At 45.6% G+C, this 25502-nt stretch overlaps 1 protein-coding gene and 1 long non-coding RNA gene across 9 annotated transcripts in view; both read right to left on the bottom strand.

Moving 5' to 3' along the window:
• The window catches only part of scube1 (signal peptide, CUB domain, EGF-like 1), a 106168-nt gene that overhangs the window by 18597 nt on the left and 62069 nt on the right, over nt 1-25502 (bottom strand). For 6 of the 8 annotated variants that reach the window (XR_005205447.1, XR_005205445.1, XR_005205446.1 and 3 more), the window contains exons 7-9: nt 24833-24922; nt 15247-15363; nt 1735-1857 (exon numbers count right to left, since the gene is read on the bottom strand). Coding sequence is in view for 4 of the 8 variants with exons in the window: in XM_037760067.1 (XP_037615995.1) it covers nt 1735-1857; nt 15247-15363; nt 24833-24922 (330 nt within the window). In the remaining 4 variants the exon portion in view is untranslated. The remainder of the gene's footprint in view (nt 1-1734; nt 1858-15246; nt 15364-24832; nt 24923-25502) is intronic. The other 2 variants (XR_005205448.1, XM_037760070.1) reach the window with 1 other exon arrangement.
• Nucleotides 2596-3021, bottom strand: LOC119482518. The gene is made up of 2 exons (XR_005205449.1): nt 2813-3021; nt 2596-2764 (listed from the first exon to the last, which is right to left on the bottom strand). It is a non-coding gene; the product is annotated as an uncharacterized LOC119482518 (long non-coding RNA).

The raw sequence follows: 25502 nt of genomic DNA, 5'->3' as shown, positions 1-25502 counted from the left end.
GTCATAATGTTATAAAATAGTAATTTTTTCGTGTTATTTTCTTTTTTTCTCGTTAAGTTATGACTTTATTCTCATAATATTACGACTTTATTCTCGTTAAGTTATGACTTTATTCTCGTAATATTACGACCTTTTGTTCTCATTTATGGTGTACGGTCTAAGACCTGCTCTATATATAAAGAGTCTTGAGATAACTTCTGTTGTGATTTGACGCTATATAAAAATAAATTGAATTGAATTGAATTGAATAAAGTTCTGACTTTATTCTGTAAATCTCAGATGTTTTTTCCCTCAATGTGGCCCTAATACTCCGTAGTACATTGTCTCTTTGGCCCTCACTGCATTAGACTTATGTACTATATACTGAGACTATAAACTGTGTTACCTTCATCACAATGATCACATGTTTTGCGGCTCCAGACAGATTTTTTATTTTGTCTAAAATGTCTCTTTTGATAGTAAAGGTTGCCGACCTCTGCTCTATCTTTATAAACTCGTAGAATAGAAGTAATAACTTGTGGAAATCGGTTATGCAACTGTGGCGGATGATTAATCTCTCTGCTTTGGTTTTCTTAGCCAGTCCTGGCAGAAGCTCTTTAACACTGGCATGTAGTTAGCACTGGGAGCTATTTTCTCTGGAAAAGCTCAGAAAGAACTGGCGAAGGAAACGTTATATTTCATTTTGAGGTCACGGTGAAGCTGAACAGTGCAGATGTCAGTTGGATGGGACGACCCTGGCAGCTGGTACGGTGGCAAAGGTGTGTCAGAAATAGGCTCTGATGCTATCAACACCACATTATTAAAGGCTTCAAACGCACCACCGAAGTGCACAGTTAAACCGACACATGCGCGTACACAGCGTTGTTGGTTTTGGGCCGGGGACAGGAGCACCTCGGGGCTTTTTTGTTGTTAATAAAAAACATTTTGTGTTTGTCTGCTCTCCCGTCTCGCCTGCTGCGACTTGTAAGCAGGAATCTGCCTTTTGGTCGTACCGACACAACCGCGGATCACAAGGAGGCTTCTACATGTTCACTACACACCCAGCGGAGGAAGTCAGCTGCTGCTGCTGCTGCTGCAACAAGCTGCACATTATGTGACTGTGCACGCTTGACCTTTTCTCTTTTATGCATTTAAGGGGAGACACCCCAGGTGACTTAACATGTTAACTAGATAGATAGATTTTGTATCACAAGTTTTCTGAAATTCAAATAAGCAAATGAGGCATTATCTTATTAAATAATTCAGAAAATATTGTAAACAGCCATAAAAAATGTATTTTCACCATGTTTTTAGTAATAAAATGTTGTGTAAATCAGGCTATGAAGAATATATGAACAAACCTTCAGAACATAGAGACGAATGAAACTGGAGAGTTTGGTGGATTTACAGTAAGTGCTGCTGAAGTGGAGATTTCTGACTCAGAGGGTTTTTGTTGTTGTTGAGAAAACGACCTTTAAAGACATGTTTATTGTAAAATCTCACACATTTATGGAATGGAGGTGAAGTTTCCTTTCCAGTAGTCTGAAAGAAGACGTGTTGTGGATGCAAAATAGGCCACAATCTCAAAATCGACTGCAGTCATGGTTCAATTCACCGAGCTGCTCAGAGAAGTTTAGTCAGGTAAAAATCAAAGAGACGACTGCCTCTCAGTGTATTTCCACCTGACTGCCTGGCGACACCCTGAACCCGATGACACAGTGAGAATCTGTGTGATGACAGCTGTCGGTCACTGACCTTGACATGTCCGTTCGTCGGTGAGCAGTTTGTGTCCTTTCTGGCAGCTGCACTCGAAGGAGCCCACCGTGTTCCGGCAGAAGTGATCGCAGCCTCCGTTGTTCTCCTGGCACTCGTCGATGTCTGGGCGGAGGAGATTAAAGGAAGGAAGAACACAAGGGCCGTCAGTGAGGAGTATGAGACAGTATGTTGACCTGAGTTCACCTGACTTTGCAGCTTGGTTTGACATACTTTGAAGAAACATTCCTGCACATTTAGACACACACTTTCCCTGCACAGCATCAACAGGAGCACCGAACAGCTTCTGGTGTCATGGAACGTGCACTTTGCTGACTCTATTCCACATGTTCACTGGGATTTTATATTTTAATTTATCTTTTCTCCAAATAAGGTGTTTCATCACGGTGTGTGTGTGTGTGTGTGTGTGTGTGTGTGTGTGTGTGTGTGTGTGTGCTGGAAGGGTACATTTAATGTCATGCTTGTTTAACAGGACTCCAGCAGCCAGCGTGGATCAGTCTTACAGGGATCCCGTGTCTCATCCCATGATACGCTAGTTACCTGGAACTAATGGAGTCTGGCTGCTGGGAGGCAGAAAGAGGACAGACAGAGACTATCACTGAGACATCTATTAATGGCAGGTTGGTGATGGCCAATAGAAAAAGGTGATTTTCACCTCTTTAAATCTGTCATCAACAGTGTTGATACTGAACCTCCCTGCAATACTGACGTAACGTATTTCATTTGTTTTCCTGACAATATCTGCTCACATCAACTAAGGCATCTTTAAAGGTGCTAAATGTGAGATTGGGAGCATTTCTGTTGCTTCTGCACGGCTCTCAACATCTGTCAGCCTTGTTTTTGCGGTGTGTCCCGCACCGTCGGCTCTAGTCTGCCCGCTTCGGAGGCTTTTCGGACGATTCAGCGTGTTGAATTGGCGGCGGAGCTCGTCGGTGAGAGAAATCACTCTGATTGGCTGTATAGCTTAAACGAATCAGTGCACGAGAAGAGAAACGGAAGTTAGGAACGCAATCTTCATCTTCATCTGCTCGTTCCAACGCACGGATATTTTCACAGCGACATGAACGTCTGGAATGAAGCTAAGTGGTGAGTGAGAGCGGTGTGAAAACGGTCGTCAGACACCGCTTTGTTTCATGTACGTATCATAACAACGGCTTGTGTATCCGCCCGTCCTCCGTCTTCTGGTTTCTCTTTCTGAATGATGAATACAGACTACCGCCGCCTGATGGTGTGGAGAGTTATTTCCTCTCACGCAGGTGGCGCAGAACGTACGTGCTAACTGGCCGCCGTTCAAATGCAACTTGTTGGCCGAGACAAAAGAGGCACGAGCCGACGAATAGCTGCTAGTTCTTTGATATCACTTTCGTGTGTGTGGGCCTTTAAAGCAGATAGAAGCATGGATTACAACACATACAGTGGAGAGAGACTTCATTCTCTGTTCAGGTACACTTATAACCGTATATAACCGTAACCCGAGTAAATTTAAAGAAGAGAAAGAGCAGATTGACTTAATGTCTCCATAAAAAAAGATGGAAAGTAAAATGGGGGGAAGCAAAAAGCAAAGTTTCAGGGAAGCCTCATTAAAAGCACATGTTCTACTTCTGGACCTCGTAGTACGAAGTCATTTCTTGATCCTGCCAAGAACAGAGAGGCGATAACAGTCTGTTGTCCTCCTTTCAGCCTGATTTATAACTCCTGATTACAACATGTTTTGCACCCTAAACCTGCAAGTGGATCTACAAACTCAGTGAAAACAACTGGCGGCAGGTTGGTTTGAAGAATTTGATTTCAATAATTATTATTAAATGCTGTTCCCATAGTCAAACAAACAGGTCTGTGGTGCTGGTAGAGAACCTGGATACCTGAGCTCCAGCCCAGGTGTGGTGCACCATTCAGAGGCACAGATTCTAAAATAATAATAATAATAGGCGAGTGTAATCACCCCGGGGGCGGCATGTTCAACGCCAACCGCAAACCTACTGGCAGATTTGGTTTCACCAAGCCCCGACCATCCAACCTCACTCCCTCGCCTCATCCAGCCCGCGGCGCCCTCAGATGAACTCCAAACTGCTAAATCATCTTCTGTCACCGGCTTTCTTCCTCATAAATACATTTTGTTTTAATCTCTCATTTATAGCTCAGATCATGAGAGCTTCTTTTTTTCTATTTGCTGCAGGAAAAACTTTGTTTCTAAAGGAGGAGAGATCAGACTGGAAAGATTTCGAAGGTGGAGGAGGACGAGGAGAGGAGAAGGAGCAAAGGAGGAGCGAGACGGGACAATAGTCTGGCAGATTACACAGACTAAGCCCTTTTTGATTGGTGCTCTAAGTGTTGAAAACTGTGAGGGATTAACACCTAAGCCCTTGAGCCGGGGAATAAGTCCAGCAAGACACCACAGAGAAATAGAGGAGGAGAGAGGGAGGGGGGGAGGATGGAGGATGGAAGAGGGAGGTAGAGGAGACGAGACAGGAGGAGAAGAGGGAGGAAGATGAGGGCGAGGAACAGAAGGAACTAGAACGACTGCCTCGCGGTTGCATGCCTCCGCCAACCAGTCAAGTTGTTCTGCTGTATGTCTATTAGGGTGGAAGTTCATGACAGCAGACGATGCTTCAAACGAGGGCTGTCAAAGTTAACGCCATAATAACGTGTTAACGCAAATTAGTTTTAACGCAACTTGCGATTTTTATTTAGCCTCGTAAAAGTACTACTTTCAAAAGTAGTTTTGTTGCGTAAGTAAACCTTAAAACAAAGTAAACCTACGTTGGAAGTTTACTTTGAAAAGAGACTGTATGCATGTAACGAGTGGAAACTGACCCAACGTCACTGACACGTCCAGAACTGACACTAGACAGGTACCTAGAGCGTCATGTTTTGAAGCGTAGGGTTAGACCAAGCTGCGGTATTTGACCAGTTGGAAATGAGACCGCGCTGGTAGCTTGATCAATTAAAGACCCGGCTATTAACGGGGGTCAAGAGAAGGTGGCGAGAGCACAAAGACGTCCAGTCAACACACATTCTCGTATGGCCCTCAGTGTAGCGTGATAGGAGCCCTTATAAAAAACAGCCTGGAAATAAGCCACTGTGTTTTTCCATCAGGGTAGACTCTGGCCTTCCCCGGCACTGATCCTCTCACTCCCGTATCCTCAGGGAGCTTCTGCCGAATGAACTCTTCATCTAAATATGGAGCCGAGACAGGAATCCACAACGAGCTGGCCGCGCGCCGCGGTAAAAATGTAGTAAACTGTACGTCCCGCTGTGCCCTGTCAGCGGCCTTTTAAAAGGGATTGTCCCTCCATCTGGCTCGACTGAAACGGATTTCCCCGTGGCCCGGTGGGAAGAAAACGATGCTCTGGGGTTTTTTAAGGAGAGCGGCACAGGTAAGGGTGTTCCAACGTCCCCAAAATGTGATGTGAAACCAGGAGAGAAGCAGTCTATTACCTCCTCTTTGTCTTTCTTCCTCTCTGTTGTCTCACGTCTAACCTGCAGCCCCGTCTGCCAAAAGGATTTAACTCCATCGTGGCCATGCTCCTGTTCTGTTCTTCGACATGCTGACAGTAGCTTGTAGGGCTGATCTCTCTCTGTGAGGTTACACTTTACTCTTGCCAACCCTGAGACTACAAAAGAGAAGAGATTTTCTTGCAAGACTTTGAAGGGAATTTTGAAGTTGATCTTTTCTTGCATCTTGTTGAATTTATAACAAAACATGGCACAGAAACTCCAGGAAGAAAAGCTTCAGGAGTTGTGGATTCTTGAAATCCCACAACATTCCCCCTCTGCCCACGCCGTCTCCGCTCTAATGCCTATGTTAAAAACAGTGGATACCACCCCGGGTCTACCCGACACAGACAGACACGGCTTCGTAATTATTCTGGCAGCCACAAAACACTGGCAGAACCGCTGCATCTACCCACACTTAATGGCCACTCTGGGGACGGCTGAGCCTTATAACGGGGTATATAATTACCTTTAATGGAGCTTAAATAAGCTTTGAGCTTAAATAAATACATTAAGCCTCCGCACATCTTGAAATGATAAAGACTGGAGAGGAGAGGAGAGAGGAGAGAGAGAGAGGACAGATGAAGGCGAGTCATGAGAGTGGGTGAAGGGAGAATGGAGGGTGGCCTGACATGTGTGGCCACCCTCCATCAACGTTTAACACTGTTGCCATCTTAGTTCGTCGTGTTAACATACTTATATTTGCACATTTAAATTTGACATTTATTCATTTATCAGACGCTTTTGTCCAATGAGGTACAATCCAAGTTACAGTAGATCAATGAGGAGCCTTTGAGAATAAGGCCTCAACACTCAGGTTGGCTCATATTAATGCTCTGGATATCATACAGTATATCCTCATCGCTCACCGTCTCTCTAAGGCTGAGCCCAGCCACCCTACGGAGGAAACTCATTTCGGCCGCTTGTATCTGCGATCTCATCCTTTCGGTCACTACCCAAAGCTCATGACCATAGGTGAGGGTTGGAACGTAGATGGATTGGTAAATCGAGAGCTTCGCCTTCTGGCTCAGCTCCCTCTTCACCACAGCGGTCCGGTGCAGCGCCCGCATAACTGCAGACGCCGCACCAAACCGCTTGTCCATCTCCCGCTCCTTTTTAACCTCACTTGTGAACAAAACCTCGAGATACTTGAACTCCCTCGCTTGGGGCAAAGACTCACTCCCCACCCGGAGGGGAGCAATCCACCGGTTTCAAGAAGAGAACCATGGCCTCAGACTTGGAGGTACTGACTCTCATCCCGACCGCTTCACACGGCTGCAAACCGCCCCAGTGCGCGCTGAAGGTCACGGTCTGATGGAGCCAACAGAACAACATCATCTGCAAAGAGCAGAGACGCAATTCTGAGGTCCCCAAACCGGACACTGTCCTCCCCATTCACTGGAAACGTGTTTGACTTTGTGCCGAGTGTACGGACACGGATCTTACTTTGGTTATACTGTACAACGACCGGATGGCTCGTAACATCGACCCCGCTGCCCCATATTCCTGCAGTGCCCCCCAACCGGACTCCTCGGGGGGACACGGCCATAAACCTATTCCTAGTCCACAAAACACATGTAGACTGGATGGGCAATCTCCCATGACCACGCCAACAGCCCTGCAAAGGGTAAAGAGCTGGATGACAGCTGGGAAAGAGATGGATATCATATAGAGCACCTTTAATTAGAGGTAATACAGCAACGTATCGGATCCACTCTGATTATGACGGCACCAGATGAGAAGTCAGAGAATCACAATCCATCTGGTAGATGTTGAGATTTCGCTGAACAAGTGAAAACTTTGACTTGTTGTTGGTGCCAGATGAAAAGTCAGCAGATCACCAAACTCATTTGGATTTAATCTCTGAAATATCTGAACTAAACTTCACAGGAATCCATCCCATAGTTGTTCATATATTTCTTCAGACCGACTGAAGCACTGACGTCCACGGAGCCACACAGGGCTAAAGATGTAGAGATGCTACGCTGGTTCTGTCTGTAAGAGCAGAAGAAGAATCATGTGCGTTCATGTGAATGGGCACCTTGATGTCCATCGTGCACAAACATCTGGGGAGCCAGAAGCCATCTCGCCTGAGGCGTTTGTTAATGAGGACGCTCCTAATTAACTAATTAGCGCCTCACACAGGACTGCACATGGACGGCGCTGAGAAGAAGAAAGTGATGTTACGTCTCTCACTCCACAAACGCCCGACTCTTTCCATCTCCGTCTGCCCTTGTGAGAGAGGAGTCATACGTCCCCTTCACTATGTGAGGATTGGACACACACACCAGCCGTCTCCTGGGATCCATCGCTGACATTTACTCTAGACGATCGATATCTTGCTCCGGCCTTCGATCAATAGTTTCACCCCGTTGCCGAGAGCTGTTTGTCTCTGAATATCACGCCGCTCTGACAGACATTTCAGATCTCTTGCCGACAGGCTGGCTATCTGCTACTGCCTGCATGTGACACGCTGTGTGCAGGTTTCAGACGACCGTATGTAGAGCTTTTTAAGGGCCTTTCTTTAAAAGCTACCCAGAATTGGATTTAAGAGCAATTTAACGAGGAAAATAAAGAAATAAAAAGACTGGCGAAAGCGGTCTATTTCCAATTGAACAGAGCTAATGAAAGTTGTGAGACTATAAATGGAAAGTTAAAAAAAGAAAAAATGTTACTAGGAAGTGATTTAAGAACATGTTGTGAAACTTGTTTAAAGGTCATTCAAAACACATCGTATTGTATTAACCCTGATCTATACAGAACTAGAGCTGTCAATACATTCAAATATTCAATCGCAATTTAATCATATTTTTATCTGTTCAAACCTTAAAGGGAGATTTGTCAAGTATTTAATCCTCTTATCAACATGGGAGTGGACAAATATGCTGCTTTATGCAAAATGTATGTATATATTTATTATTGTAAATTAATTAAGAACACAAAACAATGACAGATATTGATCCAGAAACCCTCACAGGTACTGCATTTAGCTTAAGACAATATGCTCTATTAATCAGAACATGGCAAACTGCAGCCCAACAGGCAACAACAGCTGTCAGTGTGTCAGTGTGCTGACTTGACTATGACTTGCCCCAAACTGCATGTGATGATCATAAAGTGGGCATGTTTGTAAAAGGGAGACTCGTGGGTACCCATAGAACCCATTTACATTCACACATCTGGAGGTCAGAGGTCAAGGGACCCCTTTGAAAATGGGCATGCCAGTTTGCCAGCTGGTAATAATTTAAAAGACAACAGCTGACGTTGACATTTGGGTACACACTGCTAAAAGAATGTGGCCGTACGCGGCCCAGACCACCTCTGAATGTGTTCTGAAAGATCGGATCTCAATGCGTCCTCAAATGGGTGCGTTCACATCTGTACTCAGAGCGGTCCACTTTTGATCGGATCACCCAGGATGCATGTTAATAGCAGGTCTGAACAGAGCCAGAGCGCAGCTTCACATTCATTGGGCTGTGCAGTTTACTTGATGTGACAGTGAGTAATTGATCATTTCCAGTGAGCCTGTCTGCATCGGTTAGAAACCATATTCTGGCACTTTTTAAACACAATATTTCAGTAATCCGAATGCTCGGCCTCCTACACTAAACTATGGAATTGTGATTGAATCCACCGGTAGTTGAACGGTGACCCCGAGGGAATTCGTTGTTCTTCCAGGTTAGATATTTTGGAAGTGAACTCTGGCTGCAGAGGAGGCTGAGGGGCCAAATGAGAAGGCTCGCTAACATCCACCTGGGCCAAAGGAAACAACCCCCCCCACCCCGCCTGCTCCTCTGTAAGCCTCGGGGCCGTGTTTGAGAAGTCCAGTGTTTGGAGTGAGAAACCCGACTCCAGAAGAGACCCTGATGCTGCAGCGGGGGGCTCAGCTGCCTGATAAAGATTGACCTGATTGATCAGCGCTGCAGCCTAAACCCACCGCCTCCAATGAACCCGAACTCCTCACCTCTGACCTCGGCATTTAGAGGTCAAGCGCAGGGTCAGGCCATTATGTAAGAGATGGAATAAATGTGCTGAAACAAACCGACCAGGAATAAAACTCGTTGTAATCTTAAACCACATTTAGATGTGCCTCGTAGGAATGTGCTCCTCATACCTCCAGGGTACGAGCTGCACACAGCCAGAGAGTTTTACCAAATATAGTTTTACCAAATATTTGCAGTAAAAAAGCAATTAAATGGAATACATTTGCAGAAACCCGAACCTCTACAAATAATTACGGGGCCGAGTACAGGGGATCTAGTTTTCTTGGAGGGCGCTGGTTTTCTTCGCTGGGTGTTGCCGGCGGAGAGGACGGACATCAGGCCGGGAGGTAGCGTGTATTTATTCAGGTATTAAACGACCTCAGCGCTCGATTCTGTTTAATAACAAACACTCCGCGGAGGCCGTGCGGGCCAAGGGAAACTCTCGGTTTTTACACAACAATAAAACAGCGGTGATCTGGGCCTGGCTCGGCTGGAGCGAGGGAGGACTGCCGGGCCGCGCTGCAGTCATGTGAGGTGATGGAGACCACGGCGTTGTGACTGGGGGCCACTGATCTGATAATAATTTACATTATCTGGAAAATGGATTAAACCTTAAATCTGACAACTGTCTCTGTGCATGCTTATATGCATAATATGTTATGATGTTCCTCTAGAGCAGGGGTCAGCAACCTTTAATATCAAAAGAGACATTTTAGACAAAAAAAAATCTGTCTGGAGCCACAAAACATGTGATCATTGTGACGAAGGTAACACAGTTTATAGTCTAAGTATATAGTATATAAGTCTAATGCAGTGAGGGCCAAAGAGACAATGTACTACGGAGTATTAGGGCCACATTGAGGGAAAAAACATCTGAGATTTCCAAAATAAAGTCGTAATATTACGAGAATAAAGTCATAACTTTACGAGAAAAAAAGAAAATAACATGTAAAATTACTACTTTATAATATTAGGACTTTATTCTCGTTATAATCCGACTTTTTTCTCGTAAACTTCCGACTTTATTCTCTAAATCTCAGATTTATTTTTTTTTCTCAATGTGGCCCTAATACTCCGTCGTACCGTCGTACCATAGATCTATAACAATGATAAATAAAAATGAAAATGTAAACAAAGAACAGTTCCATTGTTATAAATCCACAGGGAGCCACTGGAGAGGAGCTGAAGAGACGCAGGTTGCAGACCACTGCTTTAGTAGAAGGCTCTTAGCTTCCTGGTGAATGGATGTGATCGTGTCCCTGTCTTAGTTTCATCTGATTGTATATGTGTGTGTGTGTGTGTGTGTGTGTGCTTCCAGGTCTTTTCAGGTAGAGGAGGAATGCAGGCCAGTGGGGACGTGTCTCAGGTGCCGATACACGCCGTGTACAGTACGGCGACCACACGCTATCCACAGGAACGCACACACGACCACAAGAGCATACACATCCAACCTCCGACGAGGTCGTCTGTGCACACAAACACAGACTAACAAGCGACCCTAAATGTGTGTTAATTAACCGACAGAAACAGACACACATACAGTAACTCATCCTTCCTCCAGTGTGCACCTTCTAATCAAACATCTGGAAAGGGTTCAAGAAAAAAAAACACTTCTTTCCCCCTCTCTCTCTCTCTCTCCCTCTCTCCCTCTCTCTCTCTCTCTCTCTCTCTCTCTCTCTCTCTCTCTCTCTCTCTCTCTCTCTCTCTCTCTCCCTCTCTCCCTCTCTCTCTCTCTCTCCCCCTCTCTCTTTCTCTCTCTCTCTCTCTGGGCACGAGAGCCCCGTGATGAAACGCCTCCTCGGGTTGGCGCGTCTGTCATCGTGAGAGGCTGAACCGACTCGTCTGTCAGCGCAGATGAAAGGGCGTTTATCGGACTGGTGGGTTTTAAACATGCCCTACATAGTTTATATTGAAATGATTATGATAGACAGGCACGACGGGGCACATCCTCCTTGGCTTTAAGGCGAGGTAGACGCAGACAAGGAGAGAGGGAGAGAACTGTCTGTCTCTATCAAGCAATTTAGTGGCACATTAGATGAGACCACCTCACAGCGTGGCACTTATCTTGCCGCTAACTACTATGTTCAGTAAACTACTAAATGCCAGCAATTACACTCCAGTCTGTGCACTACAATACGCCGCTAACACAACTGGTGTGCCACCGGAGTCGACTCTCACAAATACACATTTATTTACAGGTACGTACGTTTGTTTGGGCTTCAGTGGGAGATATTGATTAGCTAACTCTCAGCCCCCGTCACATGGGACGGCTCGGGAATTTACTGAATGCTGTTAAAGTCCCGTCAATAAAGAAAGCACCTTACAGCAAGATGGCTCTGAGTTTCAATACACTGGCAGCTTTCTAAAAGATGTTTCTAATCTTAACAGATGTTGAAAACGTGAGAGAGCCCACACATAACCACATGTTCTGTTAAAGTTAACAGTTTTGTTCCTATAGCGTGTGGAGAGCAACGATTTAACCAAAACAGCCTAAACACCACACACTAACAGATCCATTCATGAACAACAAGAGTCCCGACTCAAAAATCTCTCAAAATCTCTCGCGATCAAACGTGACTTTAGTGTAAACAAACACGGCGAACGACGGTCAGGAAGAATTAACGATGTTAGTTTTTACTTTGTACTGAAAATTCACGAAGGATGGAAGGATGAAGTCATGGAGACACGTTTAATAAACGTGGTTGCCTAAAGATGTCTTATTTAGCGTTTGGCTGTACTTAAAAAAACAACAACATGACTATGGCAAAATACCAAGACGGCCAAGACGCTGGAAGTCCACAAACCAAGTTTTGTTGCCTAACCCTAACCAAGTTGATCTATTACTAAACCTAACTAAGTCGTTTTATTTTGAAAAGACTGGAGCCGAAATTGACACGTGCTTCCCGTGTTGCTGGACATTCGTAGGAAAAAGCACGAAAAACACGTTGTTGAAAGTCGTGCTGAGCGTCACAAAAAAAAGGGAAATTGGTGTCTATGTACACGAATCAAATAGATTAAATTTCCTGACTAATTCACGAACTGCTGAGAGACTGTGTTGGTCTATTCAGCCTTGGAGTTGATGTTGTTGCCACTCGTTCTCCAGCTCCACCCAGGAGCCAACACATCGTCCAGATATCGATGTCTGATTACTGGCTCCTGAAGTAATCTAAAAAGACAAGGTGGGGAAGTAATCTTCTGATTCTAAGAGCTCCCCTCAGAGACCTCTGGGTGATGTCACACTATGTAAGTCCTGCAGATCGTGGTCTGGGTCTAGCTGAGGTCCAAACACACAGCAGGGTTGTGTTGTGTGTCTCCCTGCCCGGTGCCCGGCTGATAGATACTGATCGATGTGCGCCGCCTGCTCCGTGTCTCTCAGCTCCCCTCAGCTCCTGATCCCCGCTCTGGGATTTATGAAGCCCGGGGGGCTGATCTACAGCCAAATTATGTGGGCGGGGCACAGCTGGACTGCACTCCTATCCATCTTCTCCACTCAACTCACGCCCGAACAAAAGAGGGGAAACTTTTCATTTTTCCACCACTGTAAATGCCGGGTTTCTGTCAGGGACCACAAATCAACCCGGGGGAGACAGAGTGGAAGCTGCTGGGCTTCAACTTGACATCAGAGCGGCGGTTGGAGATGCTCTCCCAGCATGCAACTGTAGTGTCACATGCCATGTAAGCAGACAAGGCTTCTGGAGCCAAATGGCTGGCCTCATGGACGTGGCTTTTCATTTTCAATATGTACTGTCCTCCATCAGGAAGAGCCCAGAAACAACATCTGTTTCAGTCAGCTGATGTTGTTATAGAGCGACAAAGAGCAAATAAGGATGACATTAAAATGTCTAAAAACGACTAGACCTATGTTATATATTTGTTGAGTTGTGCCCTTCCAACAGTTTTGGTGGTGGGAGGAAACCGGAGAACCCAGAGGAAAACCCCCGACTGGACAAGGGTAAATTACACTTTAATGCTGTTGTTTTCTGGGGTACGAACATTTCTCACTCATCTTCAACCTCTTATCCGGGGTCGGGTCGCGGGGGCAACAGCTCCAGCAAGGGACCCCAAACTTCCCTTTCCCGGGCCACATTAACCAGCTCTGACTGGGGGATCCCGAGGCGTTCCCAGGCCAGTGTGGAGACCTAGTCCTGGGTCTTCCCCGTGGCCTCCTCCCAGCTGGTCGTGCCTGGAACACCTCCCTAGGGAGGCGCCCAGGGGGCATCCGTACTAGATGCCCGAACCACCTCAGCTGGCTCCTTTCAACGCAAAGAAGCAGCAGCTCTACTCCGAGTCCCTCACGGATGACTGAGCTTCTCACCCTATCTCTAAGGGAGACGCCAGCCACCCTCCTGAGGAAACCCATTTCAGCCGCTTGTACCCGCGGTGTAGTTCTTTGGGTCATGACCTCGAACCTCGGTGTACAAACATGTTAATCTAATGTCAACCGGAGCTCTCTAACATGGTAATTATGATCATTATGTTGCTCCAGATTAGGAACTGACTGATCTGTCCTGTCTTCTAGTTGAGTACAGTTGTCGGTCTGCAGCTGGATGGTGCTGTCTGTGTGAGTATGTCATGATGGGTGGAGGAGAGAGAGAGAGAGAGAGAGAGAGAGAGAGAGAGAGAGACAGTGGCCGGCGTGGGCCTCACTGTTCAAACATCTCAAAGTTTGCCGACGCGTCGTCTGCCTGCCAGGCCCGAGACAGCTCCGGCTCCAGGATTTCACACACCTACGTGCCACATTCTCAAACCGCCTGACACTCAAAAACACACACACACACACACACACACACACACACACACATACTTACAGTATCATACAATTTAAAAGAGCACGCTCACATCCCAACGAGGCGCGCCGCGGATTCCGACCGCCGTCTTGTGACCTGCACCTTGTTGCTGTGACCATGGATGGATTACTGAACGGGTCTAAATGGACTCAAAATGACCACAAAGAAATATAAAACCAGGACAAACACCCCTTCCCTGTAAAGACCAGCGTTTGAACCCACGGTTTGTTTAGAAAGACAAAACCACTACAACATGCTGGGGATGTTTAGGCCCACGCTGCTGCAGCCATCTCCTCGGACCGCCATCATTGACGTCACCGGGGAGAAACGCTCAGTGACCGCGACCGGAGCTCCGGGCAGTTTGAAGTGAAGCGGATGGCGGGGGGGTCGGGTTTGGCTCTGGATCACTCAGATACCCAGTCATAGCAGGCTCAGGTGGACCTGGCCTCCTCGGCATTACACAGAGTGCTCAGTGACCAGCAGCCGTGCACCATTGACCGTACAGCAGGTATGTTACCGCTAGGGCTGTCAAAGTTAACGTGATAATAACACGTTAACGCAAATTCAGTTTAACGCCACTAATTTCTATAACGCATTAACGCAACTTGTGATTTTAAGGTTGGAGCGGGCTCAGTTTTAAAGACACTGCTTCATATGAAACTAGAAATCCTAAGGAATCCATTGGTACCAAGGAAAGAAGGAGGTTAAATAAAAATCCAAACTTACACTAAATTTTGGCGAGGGAACTGTCGTGGCCATTTTCAAAGGGGTCCCTTGACCTCTGACCTCCAGATCAGTGAATGTAAATGGGGTCTCTGGGTACCCACGGGTCTCCCCTTTACAGACATGCCCACTTTATGATAATCACATGCAGTTTGGGGCAAGTCATAGTCAAGTCAGCACACTGACACACTGACAGCTGTTGTTTACCATGTTATGATGTGAGCATATTGTTTCATGCTAAATGCAGTACCTGTGAGGGTGTCTGGACAGTATCTGTCATTGTTTTATGTTGGTAATTGATTTCCAATAATAAATATATACATACGTTTGCATAAAGCAGCATATTTGTCCATTCCATGTTGATAAGAGGATTAAATACTTGACAAATCTCCCTTTAAGTTAAATTTTGAACAGATAAATTAATTGCAAATTAATCAAGATTAACTACGAACAATCATGTGATGATCATGTGAATCATGTTTCCAGACATTCATTTGTCCACTGACCTTTGCAGGTCTTGCCGTCAGGCTGCAGAGTGAATCCCACGGGGCAGCTGCAGCGCACCCCCGTGGCCGTGTCTTTGCACGTCCTGTCGCAGCCGCCGTTGTTCACGGCGCAGGTCTCTGCAGGTGGCGGGACGAGAGAGATGGAGAAAGAGAGAAAGAGAAGAAGGGGGGGGTGTTAACGTGGGACCCCTGCTTCTGAGACGGCATGAAAAAAGGAAACTAGAGACACTGAAGGTGATGTGGGTTGAGACAAAGCTTCATGCAGTTGAAAAATACACAAACAGCAGCACGGTGGGATATAACGTATTCTTGAGTTTCTTTCGTCATGTAGCTTTGTCAACACAGAAATGACATCACAACTCATAGTATTCATGAGTAGAGACAATTCATACACATCATCATGGGCAGCTGTGCATCATCACAAGAAGACAAAAACACACTGTGTTGATAAAAGGTGGGAGAAGCACTCTTTGGCCCAAGAGGTTGGTCCTGTATCCAAATAAAAAAGGAAGGGTTAATGTGAGTAGAGAGAAAAATAAAGTTAGTGCGAGGTTGAACGCTCTAAGTCCGGGACACACTCGCCAGGACGGGTGTATATATTTTACTCCAGAAAAATGTTCTCGTACGTGGCGCAGATAAAAAAAGGTTTTGCTGGGACTTGTGGATATTGCCTGAGCTGATCCCAAAACAAACACGAGCTCATGGTAACTCTAGCTCACCTGCCCGGCCGCTGTTGCTTTAGCAAAGCTCAGCACACACTCTCCCGACGGGCCTGGAGAAGTGCTGAGGAGGCTGAAATATGACGTCGACTCGTGTTTGTTGAAAAGGGGATTCAATAAAACTACACCTAATAAGGACGTCTCAGTTAGTACTGTTAGTACTGTTTGGTGGGTTTGACTTCAGTAGTTCCAGAGAAAGTCCTGTAGATTGTTCCTGTGTGAATGAGTACATGAGCGAGGAGTTAAAGGGGACACATCGTGAAAAACCTTTTCAGTGCTTGTGCTCATACATCTGCGTATCTGGAGTTCCTACCAACCCACAAACTGTGGAATAAGAAAACCCAGGCTGTATTCTAAACCTCATACTATCCTAGTAGTACATACTGATTTGGAAAAAATCTCCAGTATGCATCTTACCAGTCTACCTCGCCTACTGTATCCCACAATGCAAAGCTATGGCAACAACAGCAAAGCACAACAACAGCCAAAAACGGTGCATTTTTTTTACATTTTTCGTAGCTATTTCATCACTAAATTGAGTTTAGAAGCTCCACAAACTGGCGTGACAGCTAGCTATAGCGCCTGCCGGGGTCGCTACCTCGCCAGCCGGGCGGTCATGCCATGGATGTATAAAGAGAACTGGATCCAGCGTTGGAGGCGGGGCTCCGATCATTCCTATGAGAGTTGCTCAGTGGCGCATGAAGCCTAAATGGCTTGACTTCCGTCTGGAAAAGTACCCGGATCTTGGCGGAGTAGCGTCCGAGATGTTTGGCGCAGTAGCGTCCGCTCAGTCACTTGGTCACAGGGTCCCAACGTCACGCCGTAATCACGGCTTGGCGCTCCAGCCTCGGTCCGGGTCTCACTCACATGAACGGAGGAAGGGAAATAACTCTGGATTCAGCTATTAGTGCGTTAAACAACTTTAAAAACTTTTTTTTTTTAAATAAGGACTATTAGAGTGTTCGCACTGGGAAGTTGATTCACCTCAAAACAAATTATCGTCTGAGTTACAGACGTCTCTTTCCCAATGTAAGTCTATGGGGAAAAGTATTTTTGGGCCTAATGGCATCACGTGACGGACACGGAAGATGCAGTACGGCCATTTGGCCACTATGAAAGTCGGGATCGACGACCGGTGCACTTCCTCACAGACCGCTATGAGCTGCTGGAGCTCTCTAGAGACCGGTCTTTTATTTTCTTGTTGACGGATAGTTTGTTTAAATATCACGACACAGATGTCCGTTATAAATGAACAGGAACCTGTGTTTATCTGCCTTTTTGGAGTTAAAAAGCTCCACAATCGCCCGCAGGCGTAGCTCGCTGCAGAGCCGGCCAGTGACGCTCACAGAGCGGCTACAGAGCAGCAGGAAGTCTGACGGGGCAGAGAGATACCTGCTGAGACAACATGACCCTTTTGAACATGACTCTAATATCTGCAGGGAGATCAGTCCACTGGTTCGTTGCTGGAACTGAAAAAGCAGTTTGAGTAAATGTTGTGGATCAATGTTTGATATTTCTCGTCTCCCCTCGTTGATGATCCTGTTTGTCTGACTTCACTATGAGCTGTTAGAATAAATAGTTTACCTGCAGTATCTGATAAAGTAAACAAGCAGAACATAAACAACAATATAATAAACATAAACAAATAATATAGTAATAGTGGTACGAGTTTGTTTTTATGTCCAGTGCTTTAAGAGCTGGTTTAAAGTCTCGTCTAGCATACTACTGAATACATCACTTTAACTGTTTCATACTACTGAAGAACGCAGCACGCAGTATGGACTGTATCCTATATTAAAATATACCGTCCACAGCTTGAGAACTACCTCTGTAAAGGTGCACCATATTTTTCTCACGAGCCAATCAGAGCAGACTGGGCTTTTTCTCTTAAAGAAACAGGAGCTAAAACGGAGCGTTTCAGACAGAGGGTGAATACAGGTATATTCAGACAGACAGGATGAGAAAAATAATGTGTTTTTTGAACATTAACGCATTTAACCATGTTATAGTAGAAACCCAAAATACAAGTATGGACCTGAGAATGAGCCTGATATGTCCCCTTTAATACACGTCTGCAGTTCTTGGACTTATAAACCTTAAAACATAGCATCATCAAATAAAAGTCCCTTATTTCCTACAACATTTGGAATTCAAAGGCTTTTCCTGGACGACAGCAACATGTAAACCGCGGATGTTCCCCTCCGTTTTGGCAGCATTTCCCCCGTTTAATTAAAAATGCCAGGAGATCCTATAAGAGAAAGTGAAGGAGGGGGAATAGGAAAAAGCCTTTTCAGGCTGGCAAACACGTCCGCCGTCTAGAGGTCGGCGCATTAGCATAATGGCCTTTCAGAATGCACAGTCACAAACTACACCGGAGCCAAGATGGCTGATGCTTTCTATCAAGAAACAGGAAGGTATTTAGTAGATTTGTTTGTGTTTTCTTCGTGCAGCTCCAAACAACAATCAATCTCGCGGCTTCTTCCCCCTAATCTCCGCTTTCTAGACCGCATTTGTTCCTCGCTGTGTTTATCCGTCGAAGCTCTGTTTTCACCATTTGCAATCCTTTTTCATGTCTGGTTCTCTCTCTGGAGAAGCTCTGAAACTATTTCCAAACTCTGTCTTATAGTGTTTTAGAATGAGTGTGTGAGAATGTGTATTGTTAAGTTAACTTCAGGTCTACGTGGCTGCACAGGTGTACACAGCCATGTGCGTAGACCTGATGTGTGTGTGGAGGTGGTGTATATGGGTCAGAGTGATTTATACGGAGTACGGTCGTGGCCCTATCATTAGGTGAGGCCGGGTGAGCGCTCTCTCCAGGCCACGCCCAGCCCGGCCCCAGGCCCCGGGGCCAGGCTGCAGCACGGGAACACAGACGCACCGCCGGCGCTGATTGATGTGCTGGACGAGCCCCTCGTAACCCCCCCGTCTCCAAGCCTCCACACCCTCCGTCTAACCCTGCATAGTTTCTGTCTTAGCCTGGTTTGTGTGTAACTTTTCTCTCACGAGGAATCATTAATGATGGATTCTGGTTACAGAGTTTTGTCCTGTTTGTTTAATGTTTAATCGTTCTTCTGTGTTTTTTGTTTTTTTTACCAATTTTTACTTAAAAATAACCTTTTTTTGAATTTTATGTCACCACAATTGCAAAAGTTGCTGTATTTTCTACTGACAGAGTTCATGAGTGTGTGTCGTGGTTTTTAGGTTCCTCTTTTTATTCACAATAAACATTGATATATATTATTGGAACATTAAAAGAATAGTTCAACATTTTGCAAAATAGCAGCATCTCTGAAGTTCACAAATTAAAGGTGCAAAATTCAGAGCATTAATGCATTAATACTGTATAGCAGCAAACAACTATTGTCTATGTAAAGATGTAGAGGAGTAATGTCTACCTGAGCAGAGAATGAAGTCTCTCTCGCTCTGTGTGTGTTGTAATCAGAGCTTCTCTGTGCTTTGTTTACATAGCCGGGCCGGCCGCACTTGCATGTTAGTGCATGTGGGTCCCTCTACGTCCCACTGCCTAGCTAATCACTACCTTCCGGTATTAAAACGCACAATATAATGCTGTTAGGTTAACTTTGTTACCTTTGGACAGAGCCAGGCTAGCTATTTTCAGTTTTATGCTAAGCTAAGCTAACTGCCTGCTGGCTATAGCTTCATATTTACAGTACAGACCTGTGTGTGGTATCAATCTTCTCATCTAACTCTCAGCAAGAAAGCAAAGTGTGTTTCCCAAAATGTTGACCTATTCCTTTAGGTATTCATCTAATATATGCCCACTGTCCATTCAGGGCAATTGGCTATTGAGTCAATTCCCAAACTTCATTCACTTTCACTCATTTTTGTTGAACAAAAATCATGAAGTCATGAAGTAAGCATTTCTATATTAGCTACTGTTGCATGTCAGCAGGATCATGCAGGTTGGTTAGCATGTACATTTATGATTTTTAAATTTTTGTTTTTAATTTTATTTCGACCTACATAGATGATAAAGACTCAAGAGTCATTGAGTGCTGCAGGGATGACGGATTTTTTAGGCTTGCCAGGAAGTTACAACGCACAGGTTCCCTCGACAAAAATTTGATTTTGGATTATTGCAGAAAATAAACTCCGTGGCAAACAAACATTTGCAATACTTACTTTTTTCATCAGGATAATCTCCATTAATGAACACCACTTGTATGATTTTTGAAGTGTGAATGCAATCACCAAAAGTAAAACGTTATGACGTTTTGTAGTCTAATTTAGCCACTTGTTAGCAACCGCCTTTTTTAAGACACGTAGAAGCTTCAAAATTCACGAGTGGAATATTTACTGACCTATTTTACATCGCAGAATAAAACGTTAAAATCTCTTAAGCAACAGACCTTATTTCAGATAACTAAAACCCATTCAAAAAACCCACTGACGAGTTAACCGTAAGTGCTACAATGCTAACTCATTTCCCGGTTTTAGGACTCATTCCTGCACCACTCTGTCGGGTGCTTTGAAGGATTAAATCAATATGAGAGGAGGAAGAGGGAATTGGCCACATTTTCCCGAGATGATGCACCATTTTAAGAGGATTTAAGGTTACAGGAGACCGAACACAACTCTCCTCTTGCAGACTGAACGAGGGCGGCGACTTCATCTGTGGGGATTACAATATGTCAGCAGAGAGCGGAGGAACGAGAGGGAAGACGGTAAGTATACACACGTCCGTCACACTCCTCGCATGGAAACGCTGACCGCTCTTTCCGTGAGAGGACACATGTTCTATTGATTAAAGCCGGAGAGCATGAGAGAGAGAAAACCACGTGCACTGTGTATACTAAAGCATCATGCCAAGTAACAGCAACTGCTGCACTGTTGGAAAAAGGTGAGAGGGGCACGATCACCTGTCAGCACTCAACAAGATCCCCTTTTTGCCCCCGTGATGGGCAACCTAAATCAGCTGTCAGTCAGCATAGCACTGGCCTGTAATCACGCTATATAGATACACCTACTGTGCACACACACACCTCAGCTTCGCTCCATCTGTGCTGAGGGGATGGTTTATTTGGACTCCAGGGCCGCTGTAGCACCACTGAGTCTCTCTTTTGACACTTAGCTCACATGTGTCCAGCACCTGGCTCCTGATTTTCCTTCAATATCAACATCCGTGAAACGTCTCAGAATTACTTTTCATCGAGTCGCCCACGCTCTCTCTCTCCAGCCTCTCCTCTGCCCTCCCTTTCCCTTTGTGTCACACTCTCTCCTCGCTCTCTCGAGCCTGTCCTCGTCTCAGCAGCGTCTTTTCATTAGAGCCTCGGTCGCAGATCCATTCGTCTCGGTCGGCGTGTTGTCCGCGCCGTGCGGCGGCAGAGACGGGAGCGCCGTGTGTCAGAGGAGGCAGACAAACTGATAGCTGTGTCAAATCTAACATACTGCTGCTGCTCGGGCTGTGCCAGTGCAGCAGCCGGAATGGCCTTTATGTGCTCTCAGCAACCACATGCATGCACATGTGTGTGTTCATGATGGAGGCACATCTGGACTCAAACACTAAATGTTGAATTAAATACAGACACTACTCGTCATTTCACTGTTGTTTCTCCGAACTGTTGTTTTTGTCATGAATACTTTCACACAGAACGTGAATACGTCAATCGATAGCCAAGAAATTGGCCCGTTCTGAACGTACATGGGCTCCGAACGGCCATGTTACAAATGGGCACTGCATTAGTAGTATTTATAAAACACGGAGGCTCCGTAGTCAGAACCAAGACGGCAAACTTTATTACTCCTTCCAACCTTGACAAAGGCAGCGCAGATCAGATCCGCTCCGATAAAAGCCATAGACATACACATACTAGGGATGCACCGATATCACTTTTTTTCAGACCGAGTACAAGTACTTACATTTGGGTACTCGCCGATACCGAGTACCGATATGAGTACTACTCTGTGCCAAAGACACTTGTTAACAGCCAGCTGGAGGGTGTGAGCGACACACGGCAGGCTGGGGAGCCCTGCGTACGAGACGGTGCGCTGCGACCGGCTCTAGGTCGGCTTGGAAAGGCTCGGGGCGATGGTGGCTCGCGGTCGCAGCTTTACAGCGCTCCCCGCCCGGACCTCGCCGAACCGTAACGGACTGTCCTCAGTGCGCGCCAAACGTGTCGTGCCGCGGCCCAGGTAAAAGGCGCCAAAGGTCTGTGGCGATGTCGGCAACCCACCCGACCCGTCTTGAAACACGGACCAAAGAGTGTAACAATACTAGTATCGGTATCGGTGCATCCCTAACACATACACATATATTCACAGGTGAGTATTTCCCATTTTTGAGTCGTTTATTCGTCATGCTCCCCGGTGTGTTAAGGCCTTTAGGGTTAGGGTTAGTATCCAAATACGAAAAATAAGAGCTAAGTTGAAGACACATTTTTAGGATGTTGTTTGGACTGCGTGGACTTTTATCCAAAGACCTTTACAAACTTCACAGACCAGCGTTGGCAGGCTACCATGTAAGTTATTTAGGGTTCAGTGTCTTGCCCATGGACACTTCGACTTCTACCTGCTGAACTTGCCCACGGACACTTTGACTTCTATCTTCTGAGCTTGCCCAAGGACACTTCAACTTCTTTCAGAAACCTGAATGGTGGACATCATGATGGCATAATGGTGTCCTCAGAGCCTTTCAAATCTTAGACCAGGTTTAAGTCACTAGCCAGACGTGCTGCTGCTGTGGCTGATCCTATTGAGGAGGGGTTGATTTGAAAGGAAAACTTCCATACAGAGATTAATAACTTTTAATCCCAGGGAGGTGTCCATGACGTACAAGTGGAGCGCCATCGGGACAGGTGACATGCTGGTACAACGGGAGGTGAAGCAAGGTTTAGTGACGAGTGAGGAGAAATCACAATATTCAGTTAAAAAAGGTAATTGAAGGAGGAGAGAGAAGGACAGAGAGGTAGAATAGGGACGAGGAAAATCAAATCCTCCACTCCTCCTCCACACCGGCCAGAACCTGAAATGAAACGTTTATATACAGTAAGTATGGAACGTGGTGGTTTAACAGACTACAGACTGTCGGACACCGGGAGGGCTTTCAGATGTACCTCTGTCTTAGAAAATAAAAGAAAGGTTAAATTCAAAACAGTAGCGCTTTGAAAAAAAAGTCTGATTGATCAAGTTGTAGTAAAAACATTCACTAATTTATTGAAGGATGAGTTGAAGATCTGAAAGCAAGAAGTGGCGGGGTGCAGTCCCTCAGAAACCAAATCATTCCTTTTTTAAAGTAGAAGTCCTTAGTCTTATATTCATTGATAGCCACAGGGTTTCCGCCAGAAAGGTTGTTAGGCTCAGTGGCAAGTATCTTTTGACGGGGGCCAGCGACAGACTGATGGAAGGAGTACGGTAGGGCCCTATATTTTCTGTAATAACAGAATCACAGATATAACACAAATTCCATAGAGAGTATGACTTACTGACAGCAAAGAACATACACCGATCAGCCATAACATTAGGTCAGCACGGGGCACCCTGACTGGTCTGCGGCTACGCAGCCCCATACGCAACAAACTGCGATGCACTGTGGGCATTAACTTTTCTTCAGCAGTTTGAGCTCCAGTAGCTCTTCTATTGGATCGGACAACACGGGCCAGCCTTCGCTCCCCGCGTGCATCAATGAGCCTCGGGTCTGACCCTGTCGCCGGTTCACCGGTTCTCCTTCCTTGGACCACGTCTGGTAGGTCCTGACCACTGCAGACCGGGAACATCCCACAAGAGTTGCAGTTCTGGAGATGCTCTGACCCGGTTGTCTAGCCAGCACTATTTAGCCCTTGTTGTCAAAGTTGCTCACATCCTTATGGTGGCCCATTTCCAACACAAAGTTCAAAATGTTCACTTGCTGCCTAATGTATCCCCCCCCACTGCCAGGTGCCATAACCAGATAGTCAATGTTATTCACTTCACCTGTCAGTGGTCTTAATGTTATGGCTGATCAGTGTATATTGCCAAGAAGTGAAAGTCAGTTGTTCGTTCCATTGCAACATCAGCGTCTGCCAGGCGGGCCTTGCTGGCGGAAATCCTGTGCGATCCCTTAGTATTTTTTAGGAGAGACAAAACACCCAAAGACCAACTTAAAAACAGGTTGGATCAGGTTTGACCAGTATTTCGTAAAGTGTGGTCCAAGGATGTCCAGAGCCCCCCAGAGAAAAAGCAATATTTGACTATTTTCGTCTTGTGTTTCACTTTCCATCATCCCACCAAAAGAACGAAAATATGATGATAAAAGTCTCATAGAATGATAGTTTTGGTAGCAAAGATCCATTTGGTCACATTTGGTTGTCCTGTCTACACACAAAGACTAACAAATGACTCACTAAAGTAGAGAAGACTGGGATGTCTGAGGTTTTTATCCCACTTCTGAGGATTATTCTGCCAAGTACAGTGCAAAACTTCCATGGTGTACTTCTGTAATCATGGGGAGAGTTGGGTCCGCAACCTTTTCAGGGGTTTTTGCTTCGTTAGTAAGGTATCCTATTTTTGCAACATGGGTAATCAAAAGTGAGGGGGAATGGAACACAAAATATTTGGAGTTAAGGTGCAACTGGGAGAGTAAATGTTAGTCATTGAGAAAAACCTTCGAGCCATCCAGAGATTAGGGAGGACCGGTTTGAAGGGAAACAGTGACCTCTTTCACTCCGTTTTCATCACGTTAGAAACAACAAAACTGACTGTGGGAGACACAGTGGGCATCAAAGATTTATAAAAAAAAAAAAAAAGAAAATGAACAAAATAAAGACAGAAAGAGGAGGAGGACGAGGAAGAACGGAGAGGAGAGGAGTGGAGTCGGGGGATACAAGCACAAGCGCCATGGCAACACATAGAAAGAGGAAGAAAAGAGTTACCCATAAGTAGCCGCCGTTTCACCCGCTTGTCCACATCAGCTACTGACGTGGCATTGAACTCAGAGCTCTCAATTGCAGCCTCATCTTTCTCTAAAACACAAGTGACAAGGGGACAAACAGTGAGCAGCAGGTTAATGAGAAGCCCAAATGACCAGACCTTCAGCCCCTCTTGGCGTTTTGAGCAAAAAAAAAAAAAAAAACCAAAGCCAAGAAGCAAGAAGCGATGAAGAAGCGCCAAAAATCCCTGTTAGAGTGTTAATCCCCAAACAAAATGATGAATCCCCCAGAGCAAACAAAAGAACAAAACCAAGATAAATGAAATGATCAGTATCAGTGTGTAGCTTACAAAATGAAGCGGTAGGTAGGTAGGTAGGTAGGTAGGCAAGTAGGTAGGTGGGGAGGGGAGGAGGTTCAGGGCTTACATATGAAAAAAGTCAACAAAAAAAGAAGATGGTTAGAGGTGTGAGGGTTCGGGGGATGGAATGGGGTTGGGGTGAACGTTAAGGGGGGATTTTTAATTCTGATATTGCTGTTGTCGCTGATGGAGTTTCTGTCTTCCATATCAAACAGCCACACTTTGTCAGCAATGAGTCCCTTTGCGTTAGGATGGAGGAGGAAGACGAGAAAGAGAGGGAGAGGGAGGAGGAGGAGGAGGAGGAGGAGGATACAC

The sequence above is a fragment of the Sebastes umbrosus genome, chromosome 23 (assembly GCF_015220745.1).
Source record: "Sebastes umbrosus isolate fSebUmb1 chromosome 23, fSebUmb1.pri, whole genome shotgun sequence".
Lineage (NCBI taxonomy): Eukaryota > Metazoa > Chordata > Actinopteri > Perciformes > Sebastidae > Sebastes > Sebastes umbrosus.
The sequence above is the reverse complement of the archived record's forward strand: the minus strand, read 5'-3'. Positions and strand labels throughout refer to the sequence as shown.